The 23,582-nt window shown below is 45.0% G+C and overlaps 1 protein-coding gene across 2 annotated transcripts in view; it reads right to left on the bottom strand.

Annotated features, from left to right (window-relative positions):
- upb1 (ureidopropionase, beta) overlaps positions 1-23,582 on the bottom strand; it is a 187,753-nt gene that overhangs the window by 65,765 nt on the left and 98,406 nt on the right. For both annotated transcript variants that reach the window (XM_072242792.1, XM_072242793.1), the window contains exon 5: positions 19,381-19,542. In XM_072242792.1, the coding sequence (XP_072098893.1) occupies positions 19,381-19,542 (162 nt within the window). The remainder of the gene's footprint in view (positions 1-19,380; positions 19,543-23,582) is intronic.

The following is a 23,582-nucleotide window of genomic DNA, read 5'->3' as shown; positions in this document are numbered from 1 at the left end:
TGTTCAGCTCTGGTGAGGCATGTCTAAGGAAGAAAGGTTGAGTAAGCTCTTTGGACCAAAGAAGGAAGAGAGGTAATTTGATAGAGGTGTACAAGATGATAAGACGAATAAATTGAGTGGAGAGCCAGAGACTTTTTCCCAGGGCTACCATGAGGGGCATAATCTTAGGATGATTGGAGGGAAGTATAGGGAGGATGTTAGAGGTAGGGCTTTTCCTCCGAGAGTGGTGGGTAAAATGTTTGGCCACTGGGAAGCCCCGCTTGTGGCAGATGGCGCGGAGGTGTTTGATGAAACGGTCTCACCAATGTAGAGCAGGCTGCATTGGGAGCACCAGACACAATAGACAACACCAGCAGGTTTGCAGGCGAAGTGTTGCCTCACCTGGAAGGACTGTTTGGGGCCCTGAATAGAGGGGAAGCAGGTGAGTGGGCAGGTGTAGTACTTTGGCCACTTGCACAGGTGAGAGATCCGCAGGGAAAGACAAATGGAGCAGGTAATCGCAGAGGGAGAAATCCCTGCGGAAAGCGGAGGGGGTTGGGGAGATGAGTATGGAGCAGACTCGATGGGCAAATGACCTAATTCTGCTCCGATGTCTTATGGTAAAGATACATTTAGTAGCAAGGTCCCTTTGGAGATGGTGAAAATTGCAGAGAATAATGTGATGGACGTGGAGGCTAATGGGGGACTCTATCACTATTACAATGGCAGGAAGATGGGGTTAGCGTAGATGTATGGGAAATGGACAAGATACAGGTGAGGGCAGCATTAATAGTGGAGGGTGGGAAACCTTGTACTTTAAAGCAGGAGGACATCGCTGATGTCCTGGAAAGGAAAACCGCAGATGTGGCAGGGGTGAAGAAACTGAGAAAAGGGAAATTACCATTTTTACAGGAGACAGGGTGGGAGGAGTATAGTGAAGATAATGCTGGAATCAATAGGTTTATAAAAGATGTTGGTTGACAGTTTGTCTCCAGGGATGGAGACTGAGAGATCTAGAAAGCCAATGGAGGTGTCAGAAATGGCCTGAGCGAATTCAGGGCAGGATGGAGGTTACAGGCTCAGCTTGGGTGCACGGGTGTCTGAGGTCCCTTCCAGACACTGGCATTTGGTCAACAACAACACATTGACAATCAGAGAGGCCATCCAATGACAGCCACAGCCACGCACATAACCACTTGATTGTTGTAGCAACCAATCTGGCACACTCATGTCCTACAGGGGTGGGAACCTGTCATTCTTACTTAGACTTCAGAGCCACCAAGGTGGCCAACTTCCACCACTCCTGTCGTTCAGGGGTAATTAGCAATGGACAATAAATGCATGGCCACTGCCATCGACAAATTTAAATCTCCAATAACCAAATGGCAAGAGTTCAGGTTTAAGGGGCAAGAACTTGCCAGTCCTGAGATAAGTGCTGTAAAGTGGTGCTGAGGAGCCTTGAGGGCTTTCCACAGTGTCCTAGTACACTCGTCTCTCCTGCTCTTGAGGGCTTTCCAGTGTTCTAGTACACTCGTCTCTCCTGCTCTTGAGGGCTTTCCACAGTGTTCTAGTACACTCGTCTCTCCTGCTCTTGAGGGCTTTCCACAGTGTTCTAGTACACTCGTCTCTCCTGCTCTTGAGGGCTTTCCAGTGTTCTAGTACACTCGTCTCTCTTGCTCTTGAGGGCTTTCTAGTGTTCTAGTACACTCGTCTCTCCTGCTCTTGAGGGCTTTCCAGTGTTCTAGTTCACTCGTCTCTCCTGCTCTTGAGGGCTTTCCACAGTGTTCTAGTACACTCGTCTCTCCCGCTCTTGAGAGATTTGTACAGTATTCTAGTACACTCATCTCTCCTGCTCTTGAGGGAGTTCCACAGTGTTCTAGTACACTCGTCTCTCCTGCTCTTGAGGGCTTTCCACAGTGTTCTAGTACAGTCGTCTCTCCTGCTCTTGAGGGCTTTCCAGTGTCCTAGTACACTCGTCTCTCCTGCTCTTGAGGGCTTTCCACAGTGTTCTAGTACACTCGTCTCTCCTGCTCTTGAGGGCTTTCCACAGTGTTCTAGTACACTCGTCTCTCCTGCTCTTGAGGGCTTTCCACAGTGTTCTAGTACACTCGTCTCTCCTGCTCTTGAGGGCTTTCCAGTGTTCTAGTACACTCGTCTCTCCTGCTCTTGAGGACTTTCCACAGTGTTCTAGTACATTCATCTCTCCTGCTCTTGAGGGCTTTCCACAGTGTTCTAGTACACTCGTCTCTCCTGCTCTTGAGGGCTATCCACAGTGTTCTAGTACACTCGTCTCTCCTGCTCTTGAGGGCTTTCCACAGTGTTCTAGTACACTTGTCTCTCCTGCTCTTGAGGGCTTTCCACAGTGTTCTAGTACACTCATCTCTCCTGCTCTTGAGGGCTTTCCAGTGTTCTAGTACACTCGTCTCTCCTGCTCTTGAGGGAGTTCCACAGTGTTCTAGTACACTCGTCTCTCCTGCTCTTGAGGGCTTTCCACAGTGTTCTAGTACAGTCGTCTCTCCTGCTCTTGAGGGCTTTCCAGTGTTCTAGTACACTCATCTCTTCTGCTCTTGAGGGTTTTCCACAGTGTTCTAGTACACTCGTCTCTCCTGCTCTTGAGGGCTTTCCACAGTGTTCTAGTACACTTGTCTCTCCTGCTCCCTGTCTACAGTATAGTGATTTTCTAGTACACTTGTCTCTCCTGCTCGAGGGATTTGTACAGTGTTCTAGGAGTACACTCGTCTCTCCTTCTCTGTCTACAGTGTAGTAATTTTCTGTTACTGCACACCAGGCATTTGCTACCAAACAAATCCTGTGTACTGACAGAACTGGTCTTGCCTTATATGGCATTAGGTCTGGTGCACTGAAACCAGATGTGCCCATAACAGCACACATCGCTTGATGTTATCGAAACGGATACACAGCAGGGCAGCAAGGAGACCCCAGGGCAATGCAGTGGAAGCTGACGTGCTGTACACTGGGGAGACACCTGCCTGATACCTGAGGGAGCACTGCAAGGTAGTGTCCAGACTTATGTGGCAGGAATGGCCATTACACCCAGCCCTGACAGGTCAAGGTTAGGGTACACCATAGACTGCTGGAGCACGGCTGCACTCCCACATCTTACAGTAATGGCAGCTCCTTCTCAGCACATAGAGTCATTCTTCACCCCAGGGAAGGGTGATGGGGATTGCAAGGACAGGAACTCTTCCAAAGGGGAGATGCAACGAGACCTGGGTGTCATTATACACCAGTCATTGAAAGTGGGCATGCAGGTACAGCAGGCAGTGAAAAAGGCGAATGGTATGCTGGCATTTATAGCGAGAGGATTCGAGTACAGGAGCAGGGAGGTACTACTGCAGTTGTACAAGGCCTTGGTGAGACTACACCTGGAGTATTGTGTGCAGTTTTGGTCCCCTAATCTGAGGAAAGGCATTCTTGCCATAGAGGGAGTACAAAGAAGGTTCACCAGATTGATTCCTGGGATGGCAGGACTTTCATATGATTTAAGACTGGATCGACTAGGCTTATACTCATTGGAATTTAGAAGATGGAGGGGGGATCTTATTGAAACGTACAAAATTCTAAAGGGATTGGACAGGCTAGATGCAGGAAGATTGTTCCTGATGTTGGGGAAGTCCAGAACGAGGGGTCACAGTTTGAGGATAAAGGGGAAGCCTTTTAGGACCGAGATTAGGAAAAACTTCTTCACACAGAGAGTGGTGAATCTGTGGAATTCTCTATCACAGGAAACAGTTGAGGCCAGTTCACTGGCTATATTTAAGAGGGAGTTAGATATGGCCCTTATGGCTAAAGGGATCAGGGGGTATGGAGGGAAGGCTTGTACAGGGTTCTGAGTTGGATGATCAGCCATGATCATACTGAGTGGTGGTGCAGGCTCGAAGGGCCAAATGGCCTACTCCTGCACCTATTTTCTATGTTTCTGTGTGCAACATTTCACTGGGCTGAGGCTGGAGCCTCAAGATATGCCAAAAAAATTAAGAGGTAGTTAGAAAATGGAAAACATGTTCTAACATCTTTAAAACGGCTACCAACACATTGAAAATCAATTTAAACCAATAAAATAACCTGGCCCCTCGAGGGGTTGATCTCTCTCCTCACTGCGCAGGGGAGGGTCCACGGTGAACTGGGTTTAGCCCAGCACAGACTTGGCGTGGGTCGATGAGCGGCGAGGGGCAGTTTCCAGGACTCTGCGGGGAAGCACCAGTCAACACAGGATCACTGATGTCAGCACTGGAAACTGCCACAACTGTGGGGATGTCCAGTAGCACAACGATGGAAGGCTTGGAGAGGATGGTGATGAACATATGAATTGGATCTGCTCCAATTTGCCTACTGGCACAACAGGTCCTCAGCAGATGCCATCTCATTGCCTCTTCACTCAACCCTGGAACAACTGGACAGCAAAGATGCTGACATCAGGATGCTCTTTATCGACCACAGCTCAGAATTCAATGCTATCATCCTTCAAAACTAATCAATAAACTTCAGAATCTTCACCTCAATACCTCCTTGTGCAATTTGATCCTCGATTTCCTCACCTGCAGACCCCAGTCAGTTTGAACTGGCAACAGATCTCCTTCACAATCTCCATCAGCACAGCTGCACCACAAGGCTGTGAGCATAGCCTCCTGCTCTACCCTCTTTACACTTACGGCTGTGTGGCTAAGTACCGGGCCAATCTCATCTTCCAGTTTTCTGATGACACCACTGTCATAGACCAAATCAAATGTGGTGATGAATCGGCCTATAGGAGGGAGATTGAAAATCGGCTGAGAGGTGCCGTAACAACAACCTCTCACTCAATGTCAGCAAGACCAAGGAGCTGATTATTAACTTCAGGAGGAAGAAACCAAAAGTCCATAAGCCAGTCCTCATCAGAGGATCAAAGGTGGATAGGGTCAGCAACTTTAAATTACTTGGTGTTACTATTTTTGGAGGACCTGTCCTGTCCTTTACCTTACTTTATCATCGCCAAAAAACTGATAGTAGAACGTACAATCATCACAGTGATACTCGATTCTGCGCTTCCCACTCCCTGGAGTACAAATTGATAGTAAATAGTAAAAATTTAAATTATAAATCATAAATAGAAAAATGAAAAGGGAAAGTAAGGTAGTGCAAAAAACCGAGAGGTAGGTCCGGATATTTGGAGGGTACGGCCCAGATCCGGGTCAGGATCCATTCAGCAGTCTTATCACAGTTGGAAAGAAGCTGTTCCCAAATCTGGCCATACGAGTCTTCAAGCTCCTGAGCCTTCTCTTGGAGGGAAGACGGACGAAAAGTCTGTTGGCTGGGTGGGTAGTGTCCTTGATTATCCTGGCAGCACTGCTCCGACAGCGTGTGGTGTAAAGTGAGTCCACGGACGGAAGATTGGTTTGTGTGATGTGCTGGGCTGTGTTCATGATCTTCTGCAGCTTCTTCCGGTCTTGGACAGGACAACTTCCATACCAGGTTGTGATGCACCCTAGAAGAATGCTTTCTATGGTGCATCTATAAAAATTAGTGAGGGTTTTAGGGGACAGACCAAATTTCTTTAGCTTTCTCAGGAAGTAAAGGCACTGGTGGGCCCTCTTGGCAGTGGACTCTGCTTGGTTGGACCAAGTCAGGTCATTTGTGATATTGACCCCGAGGAACTTAAAGCTTTTGACCTGTTCCACTTGCGCACCACTGATGTAAGTTGAGTTGTGCAGTCCGCTATTCCTTCTGAAGTCAACAACCAATTCCTTCGTCTTGCTAACGTTGAGGGATAGGTTATTGTCTTCGCACCATGCCACCAGATTCTTAATTTCCTCTCTGTATTCAAACTCATCATTACCCGAGATACGGCCTACAATTGTGGTGTCATCAGCAAACTTATATATTGAGTTCGATGGAAACTTGGCTACACAATCATGGGTGTACAGTGAGTACAGCAGGGGGCTGAGTACACAGCCTTGTGGGGCACCGGTGCTCAGAGTGATTGTAGAGGAGAGCTTGTCCCCTATTTTTACAGCCTGGGTCCTGTCTGTGAGGAAGTGAAGATCCAGCTGCAGATCTGAGTGCTAAGGCCCAGGTTCTGGAGCTTAGGAATCAGTTTATGTTCTGAGCCCAGCAATTACAAAGACAGCACGGCAACACCCCTGCTTCCTCATGAGTTTGTGAAGATTTGGCCTGACATCAGGTTCGGGAACAGTTACTACCCCTCTACCATCAGGTTCTTGAACCAAAGGGGATAGCTTCACTCAACTTCACTCGTCCATCATTGAAATGTTTCCACAACCTATGGACTCGCTTTCAAGGACTCTTCATCTCATGTTCTTGATATTTACTGCTTATTTATTTATTTCTGTTTTTGTATTTGCAGAGTTCGTTGTCTTTTTCACACTGGTTGGACACCCAAGTGAATGTGGTCTTCCATTCTGTGATGGTTATTATTCTATTATGGATTTATTGAGTGTGCCCGCAAGGAAATGGACCTCAGGGTTGTATATGGACTTTAATAATACATATTACTGATAATATTTTTGATACGTGGGCAGGTCTGAGAGTTGGTAACGAACATCTGCTCTGATCCAGTGAATCTACACAACATCCTTCACAAATATAGGGACCAAAACTGCACACAGCCTCTGCAACACACACAAACTCAGCAGGCCAGGCAGCAGAGAGTACAGTCCACGTTTCGGCCCGAGACCCTTCAGCAGGACTGAAGGGTTTCTCTTGTTTGTGACACAGACTTTGCACAAGATCTCACCGTATTCCCTTTCCTCCTGAAGCCAAACCCAAGTAAAGGTCAATGCACCACCCTGTCTGACCTGCTGGCCATCTGCAGTGCTTCCCTGCTTTCTTTCCAGATTTCTGGCACCTACGGTATTCTGCTTTTTAATGACCAGCGGGCCAGTTTTACAGTGGTTATAGGAACATTCATCACAGACAGTAAAGTAAGTTACTGGAGACAATAGCAGCTTTCATTTATACTCACTGGAGATAGCCAACAAGGATCAAAAGCAGAAAACTATGAATGCAGTACATCAGAATACTGGAAACACACAGCAGGTGCTGTGTACAAGATTTACCAAGGATTTCAATCTTAATGTTGGGGCATGAGAAAGAAATTTGCAGATACACAAAGTCTGGCCATGTGGCTGGTTTAACAAGGGAGGAGGTACGGCAAGTTACAGACAGTCTGGTCAGTTGGATTGTGCAAAGTGGCATGTTGTGAATTGAATCCACAAAGTGTAAAATTATACTTTTGGGGTGATACAGCATAGTGAAGGGTGTATATGGCAGGACACTGTGTGGTGTAAATACACAGAGGCTTTAGCATGCATGTCCACAGATTATTACAGTCAGCAGTGCAAGGCGAAGTAAAAAGGTTGATTAAAAACAAATACAGGTACGCTCCTTTATCAGTCAAGGGAAGGAAGGCAACGGCAAGGAGGCAATGCTTGAATTGTACAAAACATTACTCAGATCAGAGCTTGAGCACTGCGTAGTTCTGCTCAGAGATGATGTGATTGCTGGAGAGAGGGTGAATGCTAGCTATAACGAAGGTTAGATAGGCCGGGATTGTTTCCTTTGGAATAGATTGAGGGATTTTAAATCATGATGTGGCTAGAACAACAATATCCCTTGACTCAGCGGTCAAAGACTTAATCAGTAAAGAATTTGAGAAGACGAGAAAAACAAGTTATAGAGATCCAGAAGTTACTTTCTGACAAAGATGGTTGAGGTAGAATCCTTGATAACACATACAGTAATGTTTCATATTATGAGAAATCTTCATAGTGAAGCTTGCTCTGGAGCTTCTAATCAAATTATTTTGTCTCCTGAATAAATATTTGTGTGCTGATTTAACTGTGTTGACAGTTGTGTACTTCATAGTCATAGTCATACTTTATTGATCCTGGGGGAAATTGGTTTTTGTTACAGTTGCACCATAAATGATTAAATAGTAATAAAACCATAAATAGTTAAATAGTAATATGTAATTTATGCCAGGAAATAAGTCCAGGACCAACCTATTGGCTCAGAGTGTCTGACCCTCCAAGGGAGGAGTTGTAAAGTTTGATGGCCACAGGCAGGAATGACTTCCTATGACACTCTGTGCTGCATCTCGGTGGAATGAGTCTCTGGCTGAATGTACTCCTGTGCCCACCCAGTACATTATGTAGTGGATGGGAGACATGGTCCAAGATGGCGTGCAACTTGGACAGCATCCTCTTTTCATACACCACTGTCAGAGAGTGCAGTTCCATCCCCACAACATCACTGGCCTTACGAGTGAGTTTGTTGATTCTGTTGGTGTCTGCTACCCTCAGCCTGCTGCCCCAGCACACAACAGCAAACATGATAGCACTGGCCACCACAGACTCGTAAAACATCCTCAGCATCGTCCGACAGATGTTAAAGGACCTCAGTCTCCTCAGGAAATAGAGATGGCTCTGACCCTTCTTGTAGACAGCCTCAGTGTCCTTTGACCAGTCCAGTTTATTGTCAATTGGTTCAATTGTATGTGGTTCTTGTGTATAAATACAGAATGAAATTTTGTAATAACAAAGTGGATTCCAGGAACACTTCTGTAACACAGGGTTTGTCAGTATGGGGGTGCTCTGGAAGATGGAATCAGGCTGGGTAAAACTTTCTCAGCAGTTAACATGTGACAGGGTAATGTAACTTTGCTTTGGTTGTACAAATGAAATGGCACACTTGGGAAAACCATACAGGATGTTTAGCAAACAATGAGCTCACAACATGCTGGTTCCTCTCCCGCCCCAACCAACAATGTTCTTTGCTGGTGGAGTGATATTTACCAGTTGTGATAGTTTTTCAGACAGATCAAAAGGTATACTAAAGAGAAAAAAAATGTCAAAATCATTTTCTGCAGGCACCTTGGTGAAAACAAATCTACAATACTGGAGTGGTTACTCTGTGCAGAAGTAGCAATGCCTTTCAGACTCACTCAGAGAGCTCATACTGCAACGATTACACAGTTTAATGGAGTTACAAACTTCTCATCGTAAATCAAAGCACTCCCAGTCATTTTAAATGATAGCCCAGAAAATATAAATTAACTGCTTTAATGTCTTCAAATTTCAAAAACAAACATAAAATCAGGGTGATTTTTCAGGATATAGTGATTGCACGAGAGTTCTAGCCACAACCATAGGACAGCTTGCATCTGCTGTTCGAAAACAAATCGAATCCATGAAGTTATTAGCTTTCTTTGGAGAGAAACTGGAAGCAAAAATCTTCATCCTTATATCAAGACTGATCTTGTAATATTTACTCAGCAATCTAGTTTCATAAAATATACATGTGAACCCTTTTGAAAACAAAGCTTATAATTTTGGTTATCATTGGCAGATTGCTTTACACAGTACTGGGATGCAGCTGTGGTCTGCAGAATGATAGCATGCCACGCACTTTCCTGAAAATAATGGTGAGTGAGCCAGGGTGTGGTGAGCTCTGTGTGAATTGTAATAAAGTATTACGCAGCAATCGGTCACTGCCCTGCAGGAGGGAGAAGACAGGATCAAGGGAGAACTGGCCAAATGTCCTGAGATTTTCCCAGAGCAGCTGCCAGCGAACTTTTGGCGGAGTTGTGGGCACAACCACAGTCTCACAGCTCCAGCGACCCCTGACCTCTGCTGCTGTCTGAGTGGAGTTTGCACATTCTGTGTGGTTGTGAGAGTATTCCCTGGGTTCTCCATATTCTTCCTACATCCCAATGACATGTGGATTGGCCACTGTGCCCCTGGTCTGGTGCTCAGCCACAGAACCTGGCTGGGGTGAGCAGCAGGTGACGAGGATGTGGGGGGACTGCCTTTAGGACAGCGGAGATGTGTGGCTGATGGTTGGTGTATGTTCAGAGGGCTGAAAAGCCTGTTTCCACACTCTACCACTCTGTGACGTCATTAGCAACTGATTCTACCATTCAATGGCACGCACTTAACCATCAGAATAAACAACACTGCAATAACTACAAGTTTACGAGCTCAAACAGCATTGGGGGCCGGCAGTCCTCCCCTCATCCACTGCTACACAAGAAGGTGGTGGTGTGTAAAGCATATTCCCTGAGGATCTTCAGTCCATTTCATTCCTGCAGCTACAGGAAGACACTTGGAATATTGCATTCAGTTCTGTTCACCTCATTGTGAGAAGGATGTGGAAGCTTTAGCGAGGGTGACGAGGAGATTTATCAGGATGCTGCCGGAACTAGAGGGCGGGTCTTATGTAAACAGGTTGGGAAGATGTTGGAGCTAATTATTAAGGATGATTAAGGGGAAAATTTCCTCAGACTAACTGGCCAACAGTTTCCTTTCCGCTGCCCCTCTCCCTTCTTGGAGTGACATTTGCAATTCTCCAGTCCTCCAGAACCATTCCAGAATGCAGTGATTCTTAAAAAATCATTACTAATGCCTTCATCTCTTCTTTCAGAACCCTGGGATCTACACCATCTGGTCCAGGTGACTTATCTACCTTCAGACCTTTCAGCTTCCCAAGAACCTTCTCCCTAGTAATGATAACTTCACACACTTCCTGCCCCCTGACACCTGGAATTCCACCATACTGCAAGTGTCATTTTTATTAGGGACTTTTTTTTTTAAAAGACTCTCAGACAGGCACATGAATGAAAGACAAATGAAGGTCTATATAAGAGGAAAAGATTAGATTGACCCTGGAGTAGGTTATAAGGACAGCACAACATCATGGACCACAATACCTGTACTGTTCCATGTTCTATGTAGCGAGAACTGGACTAGCACATCCCCAGCACTGCTGGTTCCTCGACCCAGCCGGTATTACATGCACAAGACAGATGCTGCCTGGATTATTTGAACGCAGAGAGCAGGCATTTTTAACATTCTATCTGTCCATATCCCCTATTGGAATATCAGGAAGAATCTTGGCACACTTCACTCCTCTACCCCTCCCCACAGAAAGCCAGAGACCAACCAGCCAGGGCCTGCTGGCCAGTGGGCTGGTGACACACCTGTATTAGTAACAAAGCTTCGACCAGGCCGAGAGACGAGAGTGGAAGGGGCAAGGCCACGGGATATAGTTGGTCACACAGAAAAAGAGCTGAGATGTTCCGCTCTCCCTGATGGTCCCAGAGCAATGGGGGGCTTTGATCAAAGAGAAGCGTTCGGTTAAACCCTTCTACGACCAGATGAGAGGATACATGTTATACTGTGGTGCACAGAAATGCTGTCGTTGTTCAGCCTGGACCAGATGGAGTGAAGGTGGAGGCCAGTTATCATTTTCATGGCAAGAATCAGAGTACTGCTCAAGGTTTATGAACAAATTGTGATTCGGCAGGAAACATGAGAAGTATTTGCTGATGTACATGAATACATTGTGAATGGGAGCACAGTTTATCTCGAATTATGATATCAGACAAGGGGAAAACTATGAAAGAATATTAAATTATTAGAGCACATTTGATGTGGGGAGTCTGAAATAGTTCGGCATAATGAAAAATAAATTATATTTACCGTAAATTATATTATGTACAGACTATTTCTCCCTCATCTTTGGAATCAAACACTGTTATCATATTACCCTTTTCTGCCTCACTTAATGTCTACTGCACATATCTGGGTTGATCCTTAATGGCTCATAGGAAAGATGTGCATCACATAAATAAAACAAATTCGACAGCCACCCAATTCTCAGTGTTAATAAAATGTAACAACAGGGATCTTAAAACTATTGCCAGTTCCTGTTGTATATTATGGCCTCACTGCCTTTAATGGCAGTTCTAGATACCATCCGTGCTTTCTATGGGAATCAATGTGCAGTTTCCATTTTACTGTAATTTGTCTGCTGATAGTGCAAAATCACAGATGTCAACACAATGTGAGTTCCCAAATTCCTCCGGAAGTTTGTTTATTAATCAAACTCATGGGCAGATACGAGTAGGCTAATGGTGCTTGGAATTTAATGCTGAAAAGTGTGAGGTGTTGCACTTCGGGACGACAAACCAGAGTGGGAACAGTTGGGTGCTGAGCGATCTGGGAATACAGTTCCAGAATTCCTTGAAAGGGGCGTCACAATTATTTAATTTTATTCAGAGATACAGTGCGGAATAGATCCTTCCGGTCCTTCGAGCTGTGCCCCTCAACCCACCCATTTAACCCTGGCCTAATCAAAGGACAATCTACAATGACTAATTAACCTACTAGTCAGTACATCTTTGGTCTGTGGGAGGAAACCGTAATACTCGGAGGAAACCTACGCAATTACGGGTTGAACATACAGATTCCTCACAGACTGTGCCTGAATTGAACTCAGAACTCCGACACACTAAGATGTAAGATTACCGTGGCACGTAATAGGGTCATAAAGAGAACCTTTGACACATTGGCCTTCATAAAATCAAAGAACTGAGTAAAAGAGTTGGAAATTTATGCTGAAGTAGTGTAAGCAGTTGGGGTACTGTGTGCAGTTCTGTTCACCTGCTACAGGAAAGGTATCAATTAGCGTGAAAGTATGCAGAGCCATACACAAGACAGGGCAGTATGATACAGAGGGCAAGCTGTTGCCTATGCAGCAGGCTCCCCTCTACATGAGTATGAGTGAATTCACACTGCAGTTTGAAAGGGAGAAGCATAACTCACGTGTATCAGTATCGCAATGGAATAAAGAGAACTACAGAGGTATGAGAGAGGAACTTGCCCAGGTGGATTGGAGGAGAATACTGGGGGGGATGACGGCAGAGCAGAGATGGCTGAAGTTTCTGGGAATCGTTCACAAGGCACAGGATAGATATGTCCCACAGAATAAGAAGTTCTCAAATGGCAGGAGTAGGCAACTGTGGCTGACAAAGGAAGTTAAGGACTGCATAAAAGCCAAAGAAAGAGCATATAAGGTAGCAAAAGTGAGTGGGAAGTTGGATGATTGGGAAGTGTTTAAAATTCAACAAAAGGCAACTAAAACAGCTATAAGAAGGGAAAAGATGAAATATGAGGGCAGACTAGCCAATAATATAAAGCAGGATACTAAAAGTTTTTTTCAGTTATATAAAGAGTAAAAGGGAGGTGAGAGTTGAAATTGGACCACTGGAAAATGATGCTGGTGATGTAGTAATAAGACCATAAGACCATAAGACAAAGGAGCAGAAGTCAGCCATTCGGCCCATTGAGTCTGCTCCGCCATTTTATCATGAGCTGATCCATTCTCCCATTTAGTCCCACTCCCCCACCTTCTCACCATAACCTTTGATGCCCTGGCTACTCAGATACCTATCAATCTCTGCCTTAAATACACCCAATGACTTGGCCTCCACTGCTGCCCGTGGCAACAAATTCCATAGATTCACCACCCTCTGGCTAAAAAAATTTCTTCACATTTCTGTTCTGAATGGGCGCCCTTCAATCCTTACGTCATGCCCTCTCGTACTAGACTCCCTCATCATGGGAAACAACTTTGCCTCATCCACTCTGTCCATGCCTTCTAACATTCGAAATGTTTCTATGAGGTCTCCCCTCATTCTTCTAAACTCCAAGGAATACAGTCCAAGAGCAGACAAACGTTCCTCATATGTTAACCCTCTCATTCCTGGAATCATTCTAGTGAATCTTCTCTGGACCCTCTCCAACGTCAGCACATCCTTTCTTAAATAAGGAGACCAAAACTGCCCACAGCACTCCAAGTGAGGTCTGGGGGACAAAGAAATGGCAGATGAACTTAATATCAATCCTCACTGTGGAAGACACTAGCAGTGTGCCAGAGGTCCATGAGTATCAGGGAGCAGGAGTGAGTGCCATTGCTATTACAAAGGAAAAGTGCCAGGCAAACTGAAAGGTCATAAGGTGGATAAGTCACCTGCCCCAGATGAACTACATCCCAGAGTCCTGAGAGAGGTTGCTGAAGAGATAGTGGATGCATTGGTCATGATCTTTCAAGAATCACTTGATTCTGGCATGGTCCTGGAGGACTGGAAGATTGCAAATATCACTCCACACTTTAAGAAGCAAAGAAAGCAAAAGAAAGGAAATTATAGGCCGGTTAGCCTAACCTCAGTGGTTGGGCAGGTGTTGGAACCGTTATTAAGGATGAGGTTTCGGGGTGCTTGGAGACTAATGATAAGTCAAACTCAGCATGGTTCCTGTAAAGGGAAATCTTGCCCGACAAATCTGTTAGAGTTCTTTGAGGAAGTAACAAGCAGGGTGGACAAAGGAGAGGCAGTGGATGTCATTTACTTGGATTTTCAGGTGGTGTTTGATAAGGTGTCACAAATGAGGCTGCTTAACAAGATAAAATCCTGTGGTGTTGCAGGAAAGATACTGGCAGGGATAGCGGAATGATTGACAGGCAGGAGGCAGCGAGTGGGAATAAAAGAGGCCTTTTCTGGTTGGCTGTCAATGTCTAGTGGTGTTCCTCTGGGACCAGTATTACTTTTCACATTGTTTGTCAGTGATTTGGATAATGGAATTGATGGCTTTATGGTGAAGCTTGCAGATGGTGTAAACATAGGGGGATGTGATTGCAGCAGGCACAAATTGGAAGAATGGACAAAAAAAGTGGTAAATGGAATACAGTGTTGTGAAATGCATTTTGGTAAAAGGAACAATAGTGTGAACTATTATCTAAATGGAGAGAAGGTTCAAACATCAGAGGTGCAGAGGGACTTTGGAGTCCTCGTGCAAGACTCCCAGAAGGTTAATTTACAGGTTGAGTCTGTGGTAAAGAAGACAATTGCAATGTTGGCATTTATTTCAAGGGGAGTAGCATATAAAAGTAAGGGGATAATGCTGAGCCTATTTAAAGTGGAAGTTGATAGTTTCCTAATCGGTCAGGGCATCAAAGGACATGGTGAGAAGACAGGTGTATGGTATTGAGTGGGATCCAGGATCAGCCATGATGGAATGGTGGAGCAGACTCGATGGGCTGAATGGCCTCATTCTGCTCCTATGTCTTATGGTCTTACATACAATTGATGAATCCAAAGGAACGGCATGGTTTGGCATCAGTAGTGTCGTAGTAGATAGATAGATAGATAGACATACTTTATTGATCCCGAGGGAAATTGGGTTTCGTTACAGTTGCACCAACCAAGAATAGAGTATAAATATAGCAATATAAAACTATAGATAATTAAATAATAATATGTAAATTATACCAGATGGAAATAAGGCCAGGACCAGCCTATTGGCTCAGGGTGTCTGACCCTCCAAGGGGGGAGTTGTAAAGTTTGATAGCCACAGGCAGGAATGACTTCCTATGACGCTCTGTGTTGCATCTCGGTGGAATGAGTCTCTGGCTGAATGTACTCCTGTGCCCACCCAGTACATTATGTAGTGGATGGGAGACATTGTCCAAGATGGCACGCAACTTAGACAGCATCCTCTTTTCAGACACCACCGTCAGAGAGTCCAGTTCCATCCCCACAACATCACTGGCCTTACGAATCAGTTTGTTGATTCTGTTGGTGTCTGCTACCCTCAGCCTGCTGCCCCAGCACACAACAGCAAACATGATAGCACTGGCCACCACAGACTCATAGAACATCCTCAGCATCGTCCGGCAGATGTTAAAGGACCTCAGTCTCCTCAGGAAATAGAGACGACTCTGACCCTTCTTGTAGACAGCCTCAGTGTTCTTTGACCAGTCCAGTTTATTGTCAATTCATATCCCCAGGTATTTGTAATCCTCCACCATGTCCACACTGACCCCCTGGATGGAAACAGGGGTCACCGGTGCCTTAGCTCTCCTCAGGTCTACCACCAGCTCCTTAGTCTTTTTCACATTAAGCTGCAGATAATTCTGCTCATACCATGTGACAAAGTTTCCCACCGCAGTCCTGTACTCAGCCTCATCTCCCTTGCTGATGCATCCAACTATGGTAGAGTCATCCGAAAACTTCTGAAGATGGCAAGACTCTGTGCAGAAGTTGAAGTCTGAGGTGTAGATGGTGAAGAGAAAGGGAGACAAGACAGTCCCCTGTGGAGCCCCAGTAATTGCCAGTCAGCAGTTATTCCATTGAGTGGATACAGCCACAAGGCAGTGGAGGTTTGATTTGAGTTTTCCTTCTCCTACATGAGCTGCAAACCACGGCTGATGAGTCCCTTCCACATGGAGTGACTGGTTTTAAGGAGCCAGTAACCCATCTTTGATCTTTCTCCTGTCAGCAGAAATAGTTCCATAGGCTTAGTAGCTAAGCCAGACGTGAAGGCCAGGTGTTGAACTTGGTTGTCAAAGGCTATTTGGAGCACTTAATAGGTAGTTGGAGTTTATCCCCACTACCCCCCTCCCCCCACCCCCACTTCGCCTTCCCTGGCTCTTAAGGAAACTTACAACAGAAAACTGGGATCGAAAGTTTTGGAGGAGCATTGAAAGAGGCTTTAAGGCAATTGGCAGATTGAATGAGTGCACAAGAATATTATGGATGCAGTGTAACTTGGGAAAAGAAAAATGCTGGGAGGAATGTCCTGCTACAATTATACATCACTTTAGTAAGACCATAGAGTACTGTGTGCAATTCTGGTCTCCCGCCTGAGAAAGGGTACAATTGCCCAAGAGGGAGTGCAGACTGACTCAAGGAGACTGGAAGAGAGATTGAGTTGACTAGGAAGTCACTAGAATTTAAAGAGGAATTCTGACAGGACCAGACACGCTGACTGTGGAAAATGTTCCGTCTGGATGGAATGTCCAGGCAAGAGATTAATAATTGAGATGAGTATGTCTATGAAGGTTCTCAGTCATCCAGGTCACTGTCAGGGGTGCAGTGCTGCCAGAGCTCACCGGAGCACTGCTCCGGTACCTCTGTAAAAAAAAGTCAAAATAAACAAGCAGGGAATTTAACAGCCGCCGCATATTAAATAGAGGGAATTTTACGGAAGCGGAGGTTGGGGAGACGGGGTGGTGGCTGGTGGGGAAAATACCACTATTAACATTAGGACTCTCTTCAGAACAGTTTCTACTGGACTTAGCTCTAATGTATGACACGTTGCATGAACTTGGTTTACTTTCAGAGTGTTTACAGAAACGTACTATTATGATTGTTTATGCAGACAAACTGATCCAACGGAGCATAAGATCACTGCATGGACTGAAAGAGCAACCTGGTACAAAAACTCTAGAAGCTCAAGAGGCAGTTGAAAAGGGGAAATTTGGAGAAATTACCTTAACAAGCAACAATGAAATTGTCTCCATTAATTATCTACAGTTTCTTACTAGTCTTACAAACAATTTGCAGCACTGTATGTTCACGGCAACATACTTGAAAGGTTCTCAAACTTCTAAACCTCAAAGTATGTATAAATCCCTGCTAAATGAAATGTATGTCCTTGATAAAGATAACTGGCCTGCTGAAATACCGCCTAATTATGGAGAAGCTGCAATATCATCTCTCTGTAGAGGTTTAAGCTTTTTTCTTCCTCTGTAATAAATGCCTTCAGAGATTATGTGGAGGATCGTGGACGTCGCATCCCCCAAGATTTACGCCCATTACTGAGCTGTTTACAAGTTATTCCTATTAGTAACTGCTGAGTGTGAGAGAGGATTTAGTCACATGAACTTGACAATAACAACAACTCGCACAAGGATTCTCATAGATCATGTATCAGCACTTATGTTTGATAAACTCCATGGACCTCCTCCAGTTCAGTGGAACCCTGAGTTGTATGTCACAACATGGCTGCGGTACCACAGATCAGCAGATGACACCAGGTCAAGAGATGCTTCAGACCCCTGAACACATATTACGCCTGACCCTTTGTGGAAATTATCGTGAAACTTCTCATTGGTGGCATTTGGTAAGTAGGTAATTAATTTTAAATTGGTAAAATACATGATTACCGTATTTTTCTTTAGTTGCTTGATAATTAGTGAGTGCAACCGTGCAATACTCTGTCATATTATTAAATTAAGTATTATATGTTTTATTGTACCAGTTATACACTGAAATGTAGTGATAGGCTATAATCTTGTTAATGTCTTAACTATCACTATATTTGTGTGGAGCTCTGGAATTCATATATTTCTTTCATCTTGGTTTAGTGCTTGACATTATAAGAAGCCCTATTAATATACAGTATATATGTCACACCCAATTTGTGTACCTGCTCATTACATGAATGGGGCAAGGAAGTTGCCCAGTACATGAAATGAGCAGGTACACAAATTGTGTGTGACATACGAGGGGTGATTGATAAGTTCATGGTCTAAGGTGGAAAGAGTCAATTTAAGAAAACCTAGCAATTTTCAATTATCTGAAACAGAAATACCACAAAAGTTATTAACTTCAAACTTTCTGCATAATCACTCAAAAGAGTTGAACTGCACGTGCATGTAACGAGAGCTGTATAACCTTAGGCCACGAACTTATCAATCACCCCTCGTACGGCTCCAGCACCTAAACAATTGGCACTGTAGATCAAGCCTACAAACACCCTCAGACAGAAATTCATCCACTCCAAGGATCCTACACCCAATCATAAACAGAGCAATATTGTATATGTTATCCAATACAATGAGAATGGCACAGATCTGTACACCAGCAAGATAAAACAACCACTTCAGAGACAGATGGCCCAGCATAGGAGGGCTAACACCTCAGGTCAAGACACAGCTGTATGTCTACACCTAAAGGACAAGGGACACTCCTTTGAAGACAACAATGTGCACATCTTGGACAGGGAGGACAGGTGGTTTGAAAGAGGGTTTAAAGAAGCCATCTTTGTCAAACTGGAAAACCCATCCCTGAACAGAGGGGGTGGGGTACGACACCACCTATCAGCTACTTACAAAGCAGTCCCAACATCTCTACCCCTGCGTCTCCACAACCGTTCACCCCTCCATTCATGCAAACATCAGATTAATGACCCTCTCATTACCTCTGCAACTCCTAACGACCCTCATGTAATTGCTCTACCTTTAAACAACTCACAGAGTTTATCAGCCGGAAGACTACCCACCGTGGATCAGAACTGAAGCCTCTCGGAGAAGTGGTGAAACGTCTTCGAGACAACAGAGCAAGTCCAGTTGTCTTGGTTTATTACTGCTCCTTATTCCAATAAGGGTGTTGAATCTCTGGGAGTTCTACCCCAGATGACAATAAACGCCAAGGAGCTGAATACTTTTGAGATATTTGAGTAAATTTCTAGGGGATGTGAAGAGTGCTGCATAATTCCCAGAGGTTCCCTTCAACCTTCAAACTGCTGCAGGAATCAGGGACAGTGGTTATGTCTGCAACTCTCCAGAACACAGGCAATCTGCTCAACACTGAGCAGGAGCTCCCTAACCTGACTTAGTCAGTTCAGTACATCATACCCCACAGAATCACAGCTGCCATTGAGTAGCCAAAGAGACTGGAGTACATTCATTCACACAGCTGTATACTCCTGCCATCATCATGCTCACACAGTGAAGGGCTTAACATTTCACCGTTCTTACCTCGTTAAAATCTCCAATCCTGGGAATGTGGTTTTTTCTGGTCTTGCCGAGAATCTTGCCGGAGTTTGAAATCACCACTGCAGTGTTCCACAAAGTGTCCCCATGAAGCTCATCTCGCTCCAAGATTGGGGACACCACGACCAGGTTGTATTTTCTTGCAAGCTGCAGGAAAAAAAGCCGGGGTGGGGGTGGGGGGGGTTGGTGGGACGAGAAGAAGGCAGGAAAGAAAGGTAGAAGGAAAATCAAGAATGTGATGAGAACCAGGGTTGTTGCTGACGAAAGGCCAGTGCAAAGTTAATTCTGTTTCTTTTGCTGTAGATGTTGATATTTCTGATTTTTAACATACTAGGTATTATTCAAGGTTTGAATCTCCCAAGTACTGACAAATATTCAGAGGTAAACCAGTAAACTGAGCAGAAACATTGGCCTATTCAGCCTTTTCTGATGACTATGTCTGTGATTTGATCAAGGCTGAGGGAGAAGGACAAAGCAGTGTTCAGCTCACTACTCCGTGACGTTTACTCACTTCTGTAGCTATGGCCTGCGGCCATTGGCACTTGCCTCAGTGGCTGTGGACTTCTTGTGTTTCACGTTCTGTGTGATATTTGTTTACTTTCTTATTATTTGCACAATTTGTTCTTTATTTCAAATATTGGACAGTCTTTGGTATGTGTGTGTGTTTTTAATGGGCTCTATTGTGTATTTTTGTGGCTGCCCGTAAGAAGATGAATCTCAAGGTTGTATACAGTATACATACTTTGACAACAAATACTTTGAACTTGACCTTTGACACCCATATTTGACGTGGGAATGTTGTGGACAAGGCAGGACACCGTCAGCTCTGCCACAGATAATGGGGGTGGGGTGGTGCTGTGTAATAGGCAGAGACAGCAGAGGACATTCTGCAAGGTAACAAGATGATGTTGTGGACCAGGGAATCACAGGACACTCTGCCCCAGTGGGGGCTACATGTAGACTATGACCACCCACCACAGGGAGCTCTCAGTCTGAGCTGAGCACCTATGAGGTGGCAGCAAATAACTCGGTCCCACAGGTGTGTCAGGTATGCTGAAACGGCCTACAGAAAACAGACTGCACATGCCCCAGCTCATCCTAATAGCTTTCCAAGTTAAAGCCATTCACAGAATACACATCCAAAGTTCCAAGGTGTCAGCTCCCTCAGGGCTCAGTAAATACCAGCCTGTGCTGGAACCCAACGTGGCTGCAGGCTCCGGACTTGGCTGGTACCCTGAATCTGAGGAGCATGTTTATCGAATGCACGTTTCACAGTTTAGTTTGGAAGATCAAACTGTTCATGTAAACTTAATTTTCTAGCCAATTAAAAGTCAGTGCTCTTTTCTCATGATTCCATTAGCACTTGTGTGAAGCGTACTACAAATCCACCGTGACCCAGAGTTTCCTGTTGAAGAGGCAGAATCTGAATCCAGCTGGCAAAGAAAACTCAAAGTCAATGTTCAAGCACCATGCAGAGACAGGAATGGAGGGCAGGTGCAAAACGGACCACGACTATTGTAAACCAACTTCCTAGCAACCAACTTAATAGCCCCCACTGGGGCAAAACATGTCAATGTTTGGAAACAGGAAGTCATTGAAAAGACAATGAACCTTGCACTGCTCTCACTGTCTTCCACTTCCTGTCTCCTTATCCTGAAGTTCCTAGCAGGTGTAACGTACCCTTCCAGATGCTAGTGACAACACCCCGCCACCGCCACTCCACTAATTCTGTCAGACTGAACTGCAGAATACGTCACACTGGAGAAGTACCCTTGCTGTTTTCAGAAAAAAACATGATTCTAGGGTTATGGACATTGCCAGAATGGTTTGCATTTAATGCCTACCTCTGGTTGTCCTTCTACAACCAAACAGACAAGCATAGCATCACAAAATGTGAAATCAGGCCACTCAGCCCATCACCTCTCCACCAACCCATCCGTCTTCTAGCACTTGGCCCATAACCTGCCACGCCTGAGTGATCCAGGCGCTTGTTAAATGCTGTCAGTGACTCTGCTTCCACCACTTTCTCCAGTCCAGATCCTCGCCACTCTCGTGAAGGTGATCACCTCTCACCCCTGAAATGTGAGTTTAGTCTGCGTCTCACATAGAGTCATACAGAACTACAGCACAGAAAGGCCCGTCGGCCTATCTAGTCCATGTTAAACTGTTATTCTGCCTAGTCAGATCAACCTGTAATGGACTATAGCCCTCCAAACCCTCCCATCCAGTCAGAAAAGTCGTCGGATAAATTGCAGATGGAGATTCATCCAGACTAATGTTAGGTGTGGGCACTTTGGAGGTCAAATATGACAGGAGCATACATGGTAAATGGCAGGACCCTTTAAAGCATTCATACACTGAGAGATCTTGGGGTGTAAGCACACAGCTCCACAGAAGAGACAACACAAGTGGAGAAGGTGACAAAGAAGGCATATAACATACTTGCCTTCTTTAGTCAGGCCACTGAGCATAATAGTTGGGAAGATGTTGCTGCTGTAGAAAACATGGTAGCATAGCGATTACAGTGTCTGCAAGGAGTTGGTATGTTGTCTCTGTGACTGCGTGGGTTTCCTCTGGGTGCTCCAGTTTCCTAGAGGCTAGTAGTTTCATTGGTCCTGTTTGTAGCTGGGCAGTGCAGGCTGGCTGGGTCAGAAGGCCCTGTTACCGTGTTATATCAAACTAGATAAAAATAAAGTCAACAAAAATTTGATCAGGCCACATTTGGAGTGTTATGTGCAGTTCTGGTCACCCAGTTAAAAGTAGGATGTGGAGACTTTAGGGAATAGGCAGGAACTGGTTCAGCAGGACGTTGCCTGGAATGGTGGATAGTTGCTATAAAGAGAGGTTGGGCAAATTTGGATTGTTTTCTGTCGTGAGCTGAATGCTGAGAGAAAAACTGACAAAAACATAAATTATGATCTCAGATCCCAAAATATGAAACAGAAAGATAAAACATGCACAATCTTTTCAAAACAGTCACCTGCCTTTTCCATATCCGGAAACTCAGCAGTTAATTGCCTATTTCAACACTTTCTGTTTGTGTTTGACCATGAATTTACGTCCTTGAACTGCTACAGGTAAAAGGATTTGTACTGTAACTGAGCTGTTACAGGAGCTGGAAAATCAATACCAGAGTGCATTGTGGACAAAATGTGCAATTAGTACAGCAATAAAAACAAACCCAGTTCCACCTGCATCTACAAAACTGCAGCAGCTAGTTTAGATTTAACTTGAGTAGTTTCTAATCTCCTTTATAGCCAAGAGATCAAGCTGTAATCACACAAAGTTCTCATTTACTGAAAAAGCAACCTGCGTGTGTGTGCGTTTGCCTCTGAGCGGAGGTGGGAAACAAACATTCTTTGCCCATCCATCAATACTTCAGAAGGTGGGGGGGTTCAGCCACCACAGTCTGTTATATCCTGATGCTTTTGTCACCCAAAACATCTTCAGAAGTTGAGAATGAGGTATAAAACTTATTACCCACAGTTTTATTAAGTCACAAACATGAGAATATCTGCAGATGCTGGAAATCCAAAGCAACACACACAAAATGCTGGAGGAACTCAGCAGGCCAGGTAGCATCTATGGAAAAGAGTTAACAGTTGATGTTTCAGGCTGAGACCCTTCACTGGGACTGGAACGGAAGGGGAGAAGTCAGAATAAGAGGTTGGAGGGATGGGAGGAAGAAGTTGGACGGATGGGAGGAAGAGGTTGGAAGGATGGGAGGAAGAAGTTGGAGGGATGGGAGGAAGAGGTTGGAGGGATAGGAGGAAGAGGTTGGAGGGATGGGAGGAAGAGGTTGGAGGGATGGGAGGAAGAAGTGCAAGGTGGTAGGTAATTGGTGAAACTGGGAGAGGGAGGGGGAGGGGTGAAGGAAAGAGCTTGGAAGTTGTAAGATGAAAGAGATACTGGGCTGGAGAAGTGGGAATCTGATAGGAGAGGACAAAAGACCACAAAAGGAAGAGAAGGGGGAGGAGCACCAGAGGGAGGTGATGGGCAGGTGAGGAAAAAGAGAGAGGGAAACAGGAATAGGGAATGGTGAAGGAAAGGAGGGGAGACAGTTACTGGAAGTTCAAGAAACTGATGTTCATGCCATCAGGTTGGAGGCTACGCAGATGGAATATAAGGTGTTGCTCCTCCAACCTGAGTGTGGCCTCATCCTGGCAGTAGAGGAGACATGTCGGAAT

Source organism: Mobula birostris, chromosome 25, assembly GCF_030028105.1.
Source record: "Mobula birostris isolate sMobBir1 chromosome 25, sMobBir1.hap1, whole genome shotgun sequence".
Taxonomy (NCBI): domain Eukaryota; kingdom Metazoa; phylum Chordata; class Chondrichthyes; order Myliobatiformes; family Myliobatidae; genus Mobula; species Mobula birostris.
The sequence above is the reverse complement of the archived record's forward strand: the minus strand, read 5'-3'. Positions and strand labels throughout refer to the sequence as shown.